This window comes from Cricetulus griseus (assembly GCF_003668045.3).
Source record: "Cricetulus griseus strain 17A/GY chromosome 1 unlocalized genomic scaffold, alternate assembly CriGri-PICRH-1.0 chr1_1, whole genome shotgun sequence".
NCBI lineage: Eukaryota > Metazoa > Chordata > Mammalia > Rodentia > Cricetidae > Cricetulus > Cricetulus griseus.
In genome coordinates, this window is record NW_023276807.1 from 163897917 (window position 1) to 163913238 (window position 15322).

Here is a 15322-nt window from a genome sequence, read left to right on the forward strand (position 1 = left end):
ATATCACTCTGCCTCCTCCTTTGGAGTCAGGGTCTTTCACTGAACCTGGAACATGGCTAGTAGCCACAAATTCCTAGCAATTTCCCTAGCTCAGTCCCCATAGTACTGGGATAACAGGTGGCTGTGTGGCTATGCTTGTGTTTTTTATGTGGGTGCTGGGGATCTGAATTCAGGCTCTCATGCTTGGGTAGCAAGTGCCTTTACTCTCATAGCCATCTCTCCAGCCTCTGTATCAACAATTTCACAAGTCATCTTATACATTCAGAGTGAACTTATAAATATATGTGTGCTGGTTAGTTTGTCAGCTTGCTACAACTGGAGTCAATGGGAAGACAGAATCTCAATTGTGAAAACACAGACTAGTCTGTGTGCATGTCGGTGGGGGAATTTTCTTAATGATTTATGTGGGAGAGGCCAGCTCACTGTGGGCAGTGCTACCCTACCCCCTGGCTAGGTAGGTGGTCCTAGTGTGTATAAGAAAGCAAGCCCAGTGAGCCTTGGGGAGGGAGCCAATAACAGTATTCTTCCATGGTTCCTGCTTGGCTCCCCTCATTGAGGGATTTGGACAGGGAAATGGAAGGCAGATTAACCCTTTCCGCCCCAAACTGCTTTCTGGTTATGCTGTTTACCACAGCAAGAGGACGACTAACTAAAACACTAGGTTAACAATGACTACATCTGTATCTAATGCCGATGATGAAAAGACATAAAACGGAACTGTCATTTGATGAACAAGCACCCTTTTCTTCAATGGACATGACAGTATTGCCCCGAGGAGCACATGACCTGGGAGATAACCTTACTTAGGACACAGGCTTGGGATTAAAAAGAAAGAAAGCAAACATATTTTCTGTCATCTAGAGGTAGCTTTGCTTCCCGTCTCTTCATTCGTTCACTTACTTTGGAGGTAAAGTTTCAATGTCTCTTATTTCTCTGGTTGCTGTCATGGTGAATCCGTCAATCACATAAAAATGCTCCTTCCCAAAGAGCAGCAGCCCCTCGCTGGTGTCCAGGCCCTGGACTCGAGCACAGCGGTACATGTGTTGAATCTACAAAGAGAGCCACAGATACTCTTTCTTAACTTTAAAAAAAAAACAACTTTGGCTGATTTCTCTCTTTTGTTACTGTTACAGTAAGCCTCCAGCTAAGCATATTAAACCTGAGTTCAAGCAAGCAAGGAAACAGCTTACTCTCAATTCCACTTGCAGATGCCTTTGGCAATAATAAGAAGCAAGCATTCATCTACATCATTCACTTAAGCCCATGCCTCACTCAGGACCCCATCTCCTACGCCAGGTGTGTCTGTGGTGGGGTCAATAAATGAGAAATCAGTTAGCTGAAGTTCCTGCTCTCATGGAAGACATAGAATAAGGTCTGGCAGAACAGAGGTTTGAAGTATGCACGTGGAAAGATTACAACAGGCAAGATGACACACTGCAAAGGTTCCACAGGGCTTCTGAGCGGCAGCAACACCCAGGCTCTGCTGCTAAAGCATCTGTAGATTTGGTCAGGGGTCTCAGTTTCTCAGAGCCTCTGCTTTCTGCTTTGTTTCTAACATACAGCACGAGCTTGCTGTGAGGCTTAAGTGAGAGAACACCTAGCACATATTAGACTTGCTGGCTGTCTTCTCTTCCAGAGCTCATTCTTTCTCCATAATCCTCCCATTCTGCAGAATGTGTCCTTCTCTTCCCACCAGGCTGTAAGGCCTCTGGGGAAAGCCCTGCTGGGCAGGCACTCCTTGATACTGCTACTGCAGCTCTCAGTATGAGCACTGCTACTTTCCAGAGGCTAGCAACTTCCTGCTTCAACTGATTTCAAGTCAAAGGGAGAAATCAGCAACTAAATCGAAGTTGAATAAAGGTCAAGCGGATGCCAGCGGTGAATGTAGTCCCTGCACCATTCAGATGTGAAGTGATTACAGGAGATAATGTCCTCATGGGAGTGAAAGTTTGAGAAATAAACAGAAAATACCAAGTAGGTTGCTAGAGTTTAGGGAGTCAGGACTAGAAAGGGAAAACTGCTTCCCCAAGGGCACAAAGTTTCCCCTGGAGTGGAGGGTGAGTTTTAGTAACTACCTTGGTAGGGTGAGGTGACGTATTTCTTAGCTTGACTGAATATTCCTATGTTTATAGATAAGAACGCCACACTGTCGCCTAATAATGTATACAACTATTGGTCAGTTAAAATTAAAGGTAAAGATGAAAGCATTAATACATTTTCTTAGATATCTAAGTATTTTATAAGTCAATTTCATGAATCATTTCATCAACAGAAGAAGGCTGGCAGTGGTGGTGCACACCTTTAATCCTAGTATTAGGAAGGCAGAGACTGATGGATCTCGAGTTCAGGGATAGCCTGGTCTACATGGAAAGTTCCAGGACAGCCAGGGCTCTGCAGAGAAACCCTGCCTCAAAAAACCAACCAACCAATTAGCCAACAAATAAATAAAAGAGTAGACTGTTTGTAGGGAAATCCAAACATTAAAAATTATTTTACTTTTTTGAAATGTAGTCTCATGTATAACAAGCTTCTCATAACTACTTCCTAAAGTAGGTAGATCTCAGGGGCTGTATTGAGACTTGATACAAGAGGCAAAACTAAGGATAGCCTCTGAGAAAGGCAATATGCAAACTCATAACATTGTAACCAATTTATCTACCTTTCTTCCTGTAGCTAATCCTGCAGGAAGGTGTGTGTGTCTACTGTGATTGGAACTGTATAAGATAATGGGATGTGGGTAGGAAACAGTGCCTGAGTATAAGCACACATCGGGAAGAGAAGATACAGGAGCAAATGATTACAATAGGCAAATATGCTGATATCTATAAGCACGGAGGGAGGGGTGTCTCAGTGAGGCTGAGCAGGCAAGTTTCCTGATGTGGGCTATAGACTCCTAGACTAATGGACACACAGGAGTTACTAGCCTAGACGCTATAGCAGTAAAGGGAAGCAGGAGTAGTTGTTAGAAGAAACAGTATGAGCAAAGTTCAGAGCTAAAACCACAGTGTACACAATGAGTTGTGGCAGGCATGAAAGGTTCAGGCATCATGCTACCCTGCCCCTGTTACCTGGCAGAATCCACTCAGGCAGTACCCTGGTCAGCCCAGGGTTCCATGGGAACTAAGTCTGCACGCAGGTGTAAAGGACCCCTTTAAAAGACAGATCCCTGCCCACTTACTCTCTCTTCTCTTTCGCCCTCTCCTCTCTTCCTCCCTTCACTTCACTTCAATTCTCCGTCTCTCTATTCTCTTACTCTCTCTGCTCTGCCGGCCTATAAGAAACTATGGTTAATGTATCTCTTGTTCTCATGTCTCATCTTGCGTCCTTTTTCTAATTTAAGCAAAAGAGTAACAGGCACTCAAGCTGCTGTAGGTGCTCAGGGTGCAAGGCACCGTGAGGTGGGCAGGACAGAGGAGGCAGACAGAATAGGGAGGGATGGCAGATAGCTTCCTGTGAATGAGGGAGAACAGGGTTAAACACAGCTAGAGGGGAGGGCACTGGTCAGCTGCTGGAGTTTGTACATGATGACTAGAGTTATGGAGACGTAGAGGGAAAGATGCATCAAGGCCGAGGCATCTGGATGGCTTGTCTGCAGACTGATCAGGACTGTGGAGAGCTGCGGTCTAACAATGGCACAGCGGAAGAGTGAAGTAGATGTCAACTGTGACCTCTGTTTCTTGCACTGTTGAGTGCAAGGAGGCCGGAATCCTCATTTTTCCCTGGGCTCTCTTGCACCTTGTCTCAGGTTGCTACTTAAGCACACTCCACCCTGGAAACACAGTACCTTCTCTCCTTCCTCCAGCAGGCGCAGCAAGGTGGCATTGTCTGTTTTCTCCTCCTCTTCTATGGAGCTATTCTCAGCAATCTGGTCTTGTAGCTGCTCCTGGGTCTCCTCATCTCCTCCATCAGGTGCAGACCGAGAGCGTTTCAGCGGGGGCTTCACCAGGCCTACAGTACAGAAACCAACAGGGCCATTTGGGAACCGTTCAGTTTCAGAGTTGGCTATGGTTTGGGTACCCATTGCTAAAGCTTTGACCCTCAGGATGGTACTGGGGGAAGGAGTGGAGTTTCTAGAGAGGGGCCTAGTGGGAAAAATTAGGTCAATAGGTGATGCACCCTGGAAGGGGAGACTTGGACCCATCTCCTTATCTGTTTTGTGGCTGCCACAAGGTGAGCAGCTTTGCTCTCCCATGTGGTACCTATTCTCTTGCCACAGACATCAAAAGAGCAGTAGCAACCGGCCACAGGAGGAGACTCTGAAACCTCTGTTCTCTCTGAGTTTACTTGTCACTATTGTGACAGGAGCAAAAGCTTACTCACACACAGTCCCTGTTGTAGAGCACAGACCAGCAGCCATGTTCCAGGGTCAGCAGCAAGGGCTTGGGAATTAAACACTGAAGGACTCTGGGAAATTATCTGCCTTTTGTGGACCATGGTTTTCTCCATTAAGTGGGGAGGAGGATTCTATCTAGCTTAGGTTTGTTGGAGGGCGAAATTTGAAAATTAATGTAAATTCCTTGGAACCACTATCAAACACAGTTCTCAAGAAGTCAGAAGGTGGCAAGAATGTGTTGTTTATAGAAGAGGAGCATTGGAGAGGCACTGTGAGTGAAGGGTAAATGACGAGTCACTGTCACACACATAGGGACAGCACACTCCAACACTTTATAATTCACTCAGAGTCTCACGGAGGCTGTGCCAAGCCTCAAAGTGGCAATGAGATTCTTCATACATGCGTGAAATTAGTCAAACAATGGGTCATGAGGAACAGGAATAGAACTCTTTTTAGCAACACAGGAACAGATCATTAGTTTATGGATTAAGTAAGAAGATGCTTTACTTCTTGTACTTTGATAATTTCATGAAAAATCAGTGAGACCCTAGGATATTAAATGTTCTCAGAACTGTAGCATAAATCACACATTCAGGATCTTCACAGTCCTTAGTTGTACCATCAAACATGGCAGTATACTTGCTACCAGCACTGCTCCAGCATTTGGTGAAGTCTGCTGAAAATTTTGTCCACTGAACATTAGTGACCAGCAGTTCTGGCAAAGTCTGGACAACCAGGAGAGATAAAGCCCCTGAGAATATCCATGAAGGGGAAGACTTCTACCTGCATTAACTTTCAGGTTAATGATTCACAACCTCCAACTCTATGCCTCATATAACTTGTTGGATACAAGTAACTACACTGACATTTGTGATTTGAGCTAATCCCAGAGATTAGAAAAATCAAGCCCGAGAGAACCACCAGAAGCCAGTGGTGATTAACTGCAGGCTAAGCTTGGCTTAGCCCCCCACCTCCCCAGTCTCACTGGTGCAATGTGAACTGTGTCCCCTGCTCAGTTGTAATTACTTAGATTCTGTGAGTATCCCAGGTCACTTAGGAAGCATTCGGTTAAGTTGAGGTCATTGCAAGGTGTTTTAGTGGGAAAGGGGAAAACAATACTATTAGATGGTGCTTTTTATTGACATGGACACAGCCTATTAGTTTTTACTTCACTGGATCTGAGGCTTAGTTTTCTTTTTTTAAATTAATTTTAAGTGTTTTGTCTGCAAGCATGTCTGTATATCTAGTGTGTAGGTGATACCCACAGAGGCCGGAAGAGTGTTGGGTCCCCTAGAGGTGGAGTTACAGATGGTTGTCAGCCACTGTGTGGGTCCTCTGGAAGAGCAGCCAGAGTTTTCAACCACTCAGCCATCTCTCCAGCCCTGAAGTGTAGTTTTAATTTACTGACAATTTTAATACTAAATTTTAATCTACTTGCTTTCAATTTTAAATCTTTTAGTTAAAAGTTCTTAATTTATACTTCAGGGCTTAATTTTAGAAAATGAAAGCATTTTTGAGTTTGTAGTCAGACACTTTAAAAAAGTGAAAACAAACGATTAATTTATGGGTCCTATACATAATTAGTTCTTCCTTTTTTTCTAGGAACGTGCCGATGGAATACGGGGAAAGAAAGAAGCCGTGGCTGGAGAGAGGGTTCAGATGGTGAGATGCCTGCTACACAAGCATGAAGACCCAAATGACACACATATAAAGCTGTGTATAATGCTGCACACTTGTAATCCTGGCACTGGTGTGGCTGAGGCAGGAGCATTCCCAGGACATGCTGGTTAGTCAGTCTAGCAGAATCAGTGAGCTACAGGCCAGTGAGAGAGAGCTCAGAGAGAACAAGGTGGGTGGTGTCTCAAGAGCTACATCTGTGATGACCCTGGGCTTCCTCATTGTGTACTCACGCACATTCACACCCCACACAAGATGAAATAATCTCTGCCTTCCAGAAAACTCCTAAACTTAAAAGAGACATGCAGTATTGAGAAAGAAACCACTGCACCTTGTATGAGAGAGAGACAGAGAAAGAGAGAGAGAGAGAGAAAGAGAGAGAGAGAGAGAGAGAGAGAGAGAGAGAGAGAGAGAGAGAGAGAAGCAAAGCTCCACCCTTGGGTAGGATCCAGAGGAGGGCCAGAGTAGGATGTGGGGCAGGACTCGTTATGTCCAGCCCCTGCATGTGCTGTAGGGTAGGATGTGAACACAGATGCAGAAAGAGGTGGCCTTCCAGGTCAATCTGTGCTAATCTCCAGAGGCTAAATTTGAGAAGACTCCCTGCAGCTACATTCAGAAATCAGGTTCTCTGAGTGTTTTGCCAAAAACAATTAAAACTTACTAGTCAATGACTATACAATTGACTTATACATCTATAGAGAATAGAGATAGTCTCTTTAGTTCTCATTCAGAAATCAGTCTTTATAGTGTGGTGGTCAAGCATATGTAGACATGCTTATAGTTGGCCCTCCTGTTTGCAAATGCTCATATTTTCCTATGAAGCCACATGGAATGAATGCTCCAAAATGATTTTAAATCAAAATCGAAGAGGAGGCTGACCTTTGACCTTGGCAATGGTGTCTTCTCCATGCTCTGGTTCTTGCTGGGTGGCTTCTCCTTCTGAACTCTCTACAATAGCATCCTGAACAATGGCCGGGTTACCAGAGGCCAGGCGTATGTAGTACTCTTTACTGTCATAACTTATGGCTCTTCTGTACCGAGCAGGTTTCTAAGATATAACAAGAGAAAATGACTCAGAGTTATTTCCAACAAGTACAATACAAGCTTGTGAAGATTTCTCCATATTCCTATTGTTTAGGGGCTTTGCACAGAGCAGATAAATAAACACTAAATACACAGACTCCTGGGTTGTTGCTCCATTAAGAGCTCCACAGATTGTAAAAAGGCATATATTGAACAATAGTGGCAATTTTGCTCTTCCCAAGAGAAAGAGACCATGTTTAACCAAATAGCATTTCTGAGCTGGTGAAGTTCCCAGTCAGTTTTGAATATGATAACCTTCTGGGGCAGTAGAGGAAAGCATGCCACCATGAAGGAGTGGGCTGCAACAGGGTTGTCCAGTCTGAAGAGACTGAAGGGCTCTCGCTCACTTGGGGCAGTCTTCATGCTTACTTCGAGAGTTTGCAGGGAAGAGCAAGAACCATGCTGTGTCTTTCTGTGGTCCTGGGTTTTACAGGACTCTGGACACAGCCAACTCCTGCCACTTCTACATTCTGACTCTGAACAGAAGACACATTTAACACTAGGTGGCGCTCTCTGGCTGGCCTGCAAGATGAACTGGTATCTCCTGTCTGTTAACATACAACTAAAGGACAACTTAATTGTGACGAAGAAATGAATACCTAGATCTCTAAGATAAGAAGACATTCAATTTTCTGGATACAATAGAACATTTCTTTCACAGAATAATCTTTATTCTAAAATGAGTTTTCCAACCGACTTAAACTTGTTTTCCTTCTTAAAATCATATGCAAGGAGAAAGTAATGGCTCAAACTCCCTAAAAACGTATGTGAATATCAATTGCTAAAATCAGAACCAGACTCAGGCTTTGGATTAAAGATTCTAAAAAACAAGAGAACTGAAGCTGCTTCCTCTTCAGATAACATTTTATTTCTGCTTTGTTATAAGGAAGAATATTCAGTCTTTTAAAAAAATCTTTTTTTCCCCCCCATTATTCTTGTAACTGATTTCCAACTAAAATGGAAAACAAGTGGCTGGCTGGCTGGGATATTTAGGCTGAAATACTGGACGGATTTTCAGACGTGAGATACCTAACTGAAGCCATACCCTCCTTCTTCTAGTTTTAGGTGTGGAGCTGGGGAACTGAGCTCTATAAGCAAACTGAGGAGATCTATGTCGGGAATGAAGATGGAAAACATTACACAACCCTGGAGAGTATCAAAATGACGTTGAATGACTTTACAGTAGTGAGTGGGAAGTCCAACTGATGGGCAAACTAACAAGGAAAATGCAGTGTCCTTTATAAATGAAAGGAAGACAACAAACTTAGTACCTTTATGGTTGTTCTGTATGAAACAAAATGATCATATTCAACTCAAAATTGCTTATACTTTATAAAAACAGAAAGAAAATCTTAGTAGACAGCAAGGAGCAGGAGACTGGGCAGTATCTGGAGTATCACCAGCCAAAACTGCTTATATTTTAAAAGATGATGGCATAGTTAGCGATGGGCAAGATAATGGATTAATGCATGTAGGTTTGGTTATTGACTTCTTCCAAAATGTGTCCAGGTGCATTTCTGTATCTATATTGAAAGTGCTGAATCTTTTTCGCAAGAAAATGAAAAATGTCTGCCAATTAAAGAAGTGATCATACAGTAAGTTTTTAGACGAATTTCTTCTGACTGGAAAGCAATTTAATAGGGATAGTCTTGTACTCTCCGCATTTAAAACAGTTACAGTGTATTTTAAAAAGTTGTGGGTGCCCAACTGCCCATTACTAACATGCCTCATAACTGGTTAGTCACGCGTGAAGAGCCCCACCTGTTAATGAGTAGCATAAAACCCCTGCAAAGAGAACACCTAACAGCCGAGGAACGGGAGGATGTCCCCGAAAGAAGGACAGCATGTTTTCCACCCAAGGGAACTCACAAAAGACCAGTCAGTCTTTAAAGTTAGTGTGCTACCATCTACCGTGCACTAAGAACAAAGCTGCAAGTAGTTTGCATTCTTTGTGGCAACTAGGGCTTTACCTTCTGAGCAGTGACATCATCGGGTGCCTCGGGTTCTTTACTTGGGACCTCAGACTGAAAACAGGGCATCAAGTACAGACACATCAGGGGGGAAAAGCATACAGAGATATCAAAAACAAAATTTTCTTGAGGACCACAGACATACAAAAGATGTACTCAACTCAAAGGGAATTAACATGATCTACTTGGACACTTACACAACTGCTGAGTCTCTGCGGTTATTTCCTCTTGACCAAAGATCAGGGTTTTAAGTAAAATTTAAACATAACAAAAGCTTCAGTGCTCTGAATAGACAGACATAAAAATTGCAAAACAAAACTTCAGCAGTGCTATCATGGATGAGTTTACAGGGCTTTAAAAGAAAAACACACAACACAGAAGCCAGGAAGAACAGAGCCTTGTACTAGGCTCTTCGCTTTCCTTTCCCCCACATTCCCCTGCACCTGTGTTGTGACAACTCATGTGATTTAAGCTGTCATCTACAGGACCTCCACACATAAAACCAGGGCTGCATGGCTGACATCCACCCTGCCATAGAAGCCCAAACACAGTCCCTTCACTGCCTGACAGACAGAAGCTGGGAAAAGCCACCAGTGGTGCTGGATGGTGCCATCAGCTCAGACAAACGCTTTTCTGAAAAGGACTTTGGGAGAATCAGCAAGCGCCTGATGGATGAGGAAATTCTGCTGAACACCTGGTGCAGTTTCCATGAAGAAACAGCTGGCTACAGGGAGGAAACAGACAGCTACAGGGAGGAAACAGCTACAGGGAGAAAACTGTCAACTACAGAGAGAAAACAGTCAGTTACAGGGAGGAAACAGTCAGCTACAGGGAGGAAACAGCTACAGGGAGGAAATAGCCAGCTACAGGGAGTTAACAGTTAGCTACAGGGAGGAAACAGATGGCTATAGGGAGGAAACAGATGGCTGCAGGGAGGAAACAGCCAGCTACAGGGAGGAAACAGATGGCTACAGGGAGGGAAACAGCCAGCTACAGGGGGAAACAGCCAGCTACAGGGGGAAACAGCTACAGGGAGGAAACAGATGGCTACAGGGAAGAAACAGCCGGCAGGCCTCCAGAATCCTGCTCTGAGGACTCCTGTCTGGACTTCCCTGTGGTAATCAATTCTCACCTTGTTCCCTTCCCTAGGCAAAATAGACCCTGGACAGTACTTTGAAGGACTTGATGTGATTTCAGGGAATCCTGTGCTTTGAGAGAAACTAGGCACACGCCTCAGACCAGAGGAACCATGTAAAACACATGGCAGGCAGTACTGCTACCTCAGGAGGGGTCTGAGCACATTTGCCAAAACTACCCTAAATGACCACAACAGAAAAAGCTTTCTGTTTTCACCTTTTGTTTCAATGCACAGCCCTGGCTGGCTAGAAATTCACTGTGCAAACTACACTGGCTCCAAAATCAAGATTCCCGGCCTCTGCTTCCCAAATACCCAAGGACTGAGCTGCCACATCCAGCAGTATGAAAAACCACTTTAAAGGTAAAGGTTTGGCCTTAAAATTCAAGCATGAGAAAGAAAGAAGGGGCTGAGGCATGTAAGTCAGCAGTATGGAGACAGAACAAGGGCCCTGGGCCCAATCCTAACATTTGTGAATTTCAGTGAATGTAAGACTCAACCTGACAAAAAGTTATAAAAATACTGAACCCAAATTGATAATAAGCAGAACTGTTTTAATGTGATCAATACTGAAATTAATAAAAGAACAAACCCTACAGGATAGGTACATGATAAATACAACAAACAACAGGGACCAAGTACTATTCTTGAAGCAAACTAATAATTGCTGGTCTACTACAGAGTCCCAGCTAGTAGATGGGCAGTACAAGTCACACACGTGTGCAAGTAAGTGCTACATTATATACGTGCTCATCACCTCCTGACTGAGGTGAACATTTTAATAAAGAGTCCAGAAGTGAATGGCAAACACAAACAGTATGCCAACAAACTGGTATTACTGCAATCTCCTTTTACATAGGAAAACTATATTATTATTATAATTATGGTCATATAGAAATCTAGTTTCTCACTCAAAATTTCTAGAAAGTAATTTTATGCTTTTTAACTTTAATATCTCTAAAACATGGTGGTGATGGAATTTCCCAAATGAACTGTTTAGGTTTGAGTTCTAGAAGATCTACATGATCCATCGGTCCATCCATCCATCCATCCATCCATCCATCCATCCATCCATCCATCCAGCCACACAAATATTTATACTTTGCTTATCTTCACACACATTAAACTGACTCCCTCATATTCATCCTCCCAAATTTCTGGTTCCCTGATAATACAAAAACTTCCAACTTAAGAAAATTCTCCTCATTGTTTCCTGTAGCTCAGCATTTAACTACCAGACGTTCAGCAACAGAGAAGAAGCCCCCCCCTAGCAAACAATATCTGTGTAGAATAACTCAATGGTGCCTATGGGGTCCAGCTTGGTCTTGAACTCCTGAGCCTCCTACCTGCGTCTCCCTGGTGATGTGATTAAGTCCTGGACCACCATACTAAAATGGAAGCTTTGTCATGTGATCTGACTAAAGGGCTAGCTGGTCTATACTCATGTTGTACCCCACTATTTAACAGCTCTAACCTTTCAAACATTAATCAGTTCCGTGTGTGTAAAGCCGGGGTGACACTAACTGGACTTGAGAGAGGCTCTCTTGAGACTTAGGTGAATGAAACTGTAGTAGACTTGCTCTGAGGAGCATCTAACTGCCTGCTTTGCAGATGACACCCTCAACAGGTTGCACACTCCATATCAAAAAAGTGGACATGCAATGCCTTTCAAATTTGTCAGATTTTAAATTACTAAAACTAAAGTAAAAATTTATGTGGAAAATTTCACCACATCTCAGGTTAACATGTAACCCAAACTCTGTGTTCTGTAACTGTCTCTCCCTCCCACTCATTCCTTCACACTATGTAAACACACCAACATTTCCCACCTGCCTTGTATTTTCTACTACATAACCTGTCTGTGAAAAGCCTAGCTCCATGTGGCACACTCTTGCTAGTGTGTTTCTTTAGCTCTCGAAGGCTAGTGGGCTCCTCTGCTTGGGTAGATGCTGATGACACAGAAGGCTTAGGTACTGTTCTGGCTAATCTTAAATTTCAACTGAGAAAATGCCTCTATAAGATGTGATTCTAAAGCATTTTCTTAATTAGTGATGGGGAAGGACTCAAGCCCATTGTGGGTGGTGCCATCCCTGGACTGGTAATCCAGGGTTCTAAAATAAAGCAGGCTGAGCAAGCCATGGGGAACAAGCCAGTAAGAAGCACCCCTCCATGGCCTCTGCAACAGCTCCTGCCTCCAGGTTCCTGCACTGTTTGAGTTCCTGTCCTGGCTTCCTTTAGTGATGGACTATGATGTGGATATAAGAGCCAAGTAAACCCTTACCTCCCCAGCTAGCTTTCAGGTCATGGTGTTTAATTGAAGCAATAGAGACCCTAAGACACGTATGAACCTCGGATAGTTTTGTTTTCCCAATCCTGAAATTTTCATGGGCTTGAATAAACTAATAAGATTGTTCAAGACAAAAGTATAAATACAGTAAAGAACACTGTAGTTGTGGGAAAAAATAACCCACTAGTATATGCCTCACTGAAAGCCAAATCCTGAACTGTTTCCATGTTGGGAGAGTGTTTATTTTACAGCCTAGACTCTTTATTAATGTGTTGTCAGACAGTTTCCTCCGACATGTATTCTGACTGACCTCTCCCCTACACCCTCTCTCTTCCCTTCCTTCATTCTGCCTGACCTTTCTCCAGCCATGAGTGCTCACTTAAGCATCGTATATAAAGATCACTTTAACACTTAAGGAATTATGGAGGAAATAAACAAGTGTAAGGATTACTGCTCTGCTTTCATAGGTGCTAGAAAAGCGTGCAAAATAGGGGAGGGGTTGGTTGCTGTGTTCTCAGCGTGTCCACATTTGAAAGCACAGCACTTTAAGACAGTATGGTGTTCATGATGGAACTAACAACTTCAATAATCTTGATGATTAGTGGAGTCTAGGAACATTATTCTTTTAAAAAATACTGTAAGCTGACAAATTATGACCATGTATGTTTATGAGGTAGAAGGGGATACTATCACAGACAATGTACAATTTGCATGTTAAACAAACTAACATATTACTTCAAATTTTATCACTTTTGAAATGAGCACAGGAAACCCTCACCAATCCTGAAACATGACACATTATCATTACCTCTAATTCCTCTATGTGTACCAGGTCTGCAAAGTGTAGTCAGTGTCCCACTACAGCCTGGTCACACCCGACTCCCTGACTACCACACTCCCTCTGCTTGTGAGCTTGGTTGCCTTAGATACCACACTGGGGGGAACTGTAAGCAACCTCCCTCTCTCTCTGTAGCTCTCTTATTTCACTCGGCACATTTCCAAACCCACTGAGATGCTAACAAATGACAGCATTCCCTTCTTGATGCACTCTATCCCATATGCACTACACTTTGTTTATCTGTGGATGGACACTGATGCTGACGTCAAGACCTGCATTCTAGGCAGCGTTAGAACAGGGGTTGAAACCACAGAGTTCAAGATGTATGGAGCCAGGACTTGCTCAAGGGAAGGTGAGAGCTGCTGGGTGCTTACCTTGTGGCAGACACTGCTCTCTTAACATACTCCATTGCAGTAATCCTAACGGTCCTATGACGTAGAACTCGCTTTCTAATTTTAAACACACAAATGTGGGAAACTAAAGAGGTTCTGTAACACGTAACGTGTGCTCTACACTACTGATGGTAACATCACTGGTTTTACACACACAGTCCTCCAGTTGCAGTTTACCTAACAGGTAACTGACTGATGTGGAAAACCGAGCATGAAGGACTGGAAGAGGCACCATGATGGCTGGTGTGTACTTACCGCCACGTTTGTCTCTTGCTCTGTTTCTGGCACGTAAGGGTAGTGGGTATAGAACATGTCATTGCGCACCATTTTCTTCCTCATCCTGCAGGGTCCCTCTGTCATCTCTAACATCCATTTGTCCAGATGGGAGCCAATGGGGGGACCCCACAGTCCTCGCTCCCGCAACAGCTCACACTCGATCTGGCACCATTCTTCAGTCACATACTTTAGTGCATTCTGCTGACGCTGTCGGGAAAGAGGCCATGTTAGTTTTTCAGTAATAAAAAAACACAGACAAGTTGAAGTTATAATTGGGAGACAAATTCAATCCAAGTCATTCAGTAAATATTAAATATATTTTATTTGTAGCTCATGGAAAGAAAGCTAATGGTTTTATAGAAGTGGGGTTTGCTGTAACCTAAGAATAAGACCTTTAAAACACCACACATCACAGCCAAGGATGCCAGACACACTATTACTGGTGTTGTGGACACTCACCTCTTGATATTCCTTGTACTGTGTGTCTACCAGGTCACGAACAACAGCGATATGTGTAAACATCCACTGGGAGATCTCCTAACAAACCATGAGAAAAGAGCCTTAAATTTTTCTGAATTTTCTGGGGGAAAAATGAGCTAACTGTCCCTGAAATTAGTGCTGAACAGTGAGTTAAAATTTGGCCAATTAACTCTGAGAGACCAATGTGGCCTATGACCTTCTGCAGCCAAGTAAGGTGAAGTACACTATAGTTTGACACTTCCCAGTGTCTAGTTCCCTTCTCTTTTCTACAGGGATGAAGCCTCAGGGCATTCCCAAGTCCCCTTCTTGCATAGTGGACTCCAATTTAGTGTTCGCTTCCCAGAAGCCCTATACGGCACATATGACCATACACGCCAACTCCTTCAGACCCTTTTCACACTGCCACTGGGTTGTGAAGGACAATGATGAAAGGTTAATGGGGGAGGTAGGTTGAAGACACTCTGCAATCTGTCACCTCTCTTTTCTAAAGCAGAATGTAGAGAAGTCCTACATCAAACCTTCTGCAGTATTACAGAAAACACCCAAACTAGACCTGGAGATATAAATCCTAAAGGGAAGAGCCATGGAGCAAACCCTTGTACCTGGGTGGAAGGACTGTGTTTATGAAGGCCGCTTTCCTTTCGATTCCTTCTCGACCCTGTCAGTTTGGAAAGACCAAAGCCGCTGCTGACCCGGGACAGTTTGGATTGTGTGGTAGGCACCAAGGCTTCTCCTCGACTTATGCATTTCTTTTCATGGGCTGTAAGTTTAAAATTAGGCAACTGTACAATTCATCATGTGTTTATTAGTCTTTGACTATTTCATGTTATGGTTACAGGCCACAATTATCT

General features: G+C 43.5%; 1 protein-coding gene across 5 annotated transcripts in view; it reads right to left on the reverse strand.

The window, feature by feature from the left end:
- Wdfy3 (WD repeat and FYVE domain containing 3) overlaps window positions 1-15322 on the reverse strand; it is a 227702-nt gene that overhangs the window by 33030 nt on the left and 179350 nt on the right. For 4 of the 5 annotated variants that reach the window (XM_035453188.1, XM_027388521.2, XM_035453190.1 and 1 more), the window contains 7 exons: window positions 15074-15231; window positions 14451-14528; window positions 13971-14198; window positions 9064-9117; window positions 6890-7058; window positions 3785-3948; window positions 901-1049 (listed from right to left, as the gene is read on the reverse strand). In XM_035453188.1, the coding sequence (XP_035309079.1) occupies window positions 901-1049; window positions 3785-3948; window positions 6890-7058; window positions 9064-9117; window positions 13971-14198; window positions 14451-14528; window positions 15074-15231 (1000 nt within the window). The remainder of the gene's footprint in view (window positions 1-900; window positions 1050-3784; window positions 3949-6889; window positions 7059-9063; window positions 9118-13970; window positions 14199-14450; window positions 14529-15073; window positions 15232-15322) is intronic. The other variant, XM_027388524.2, reaches the window with a different exon arrangement.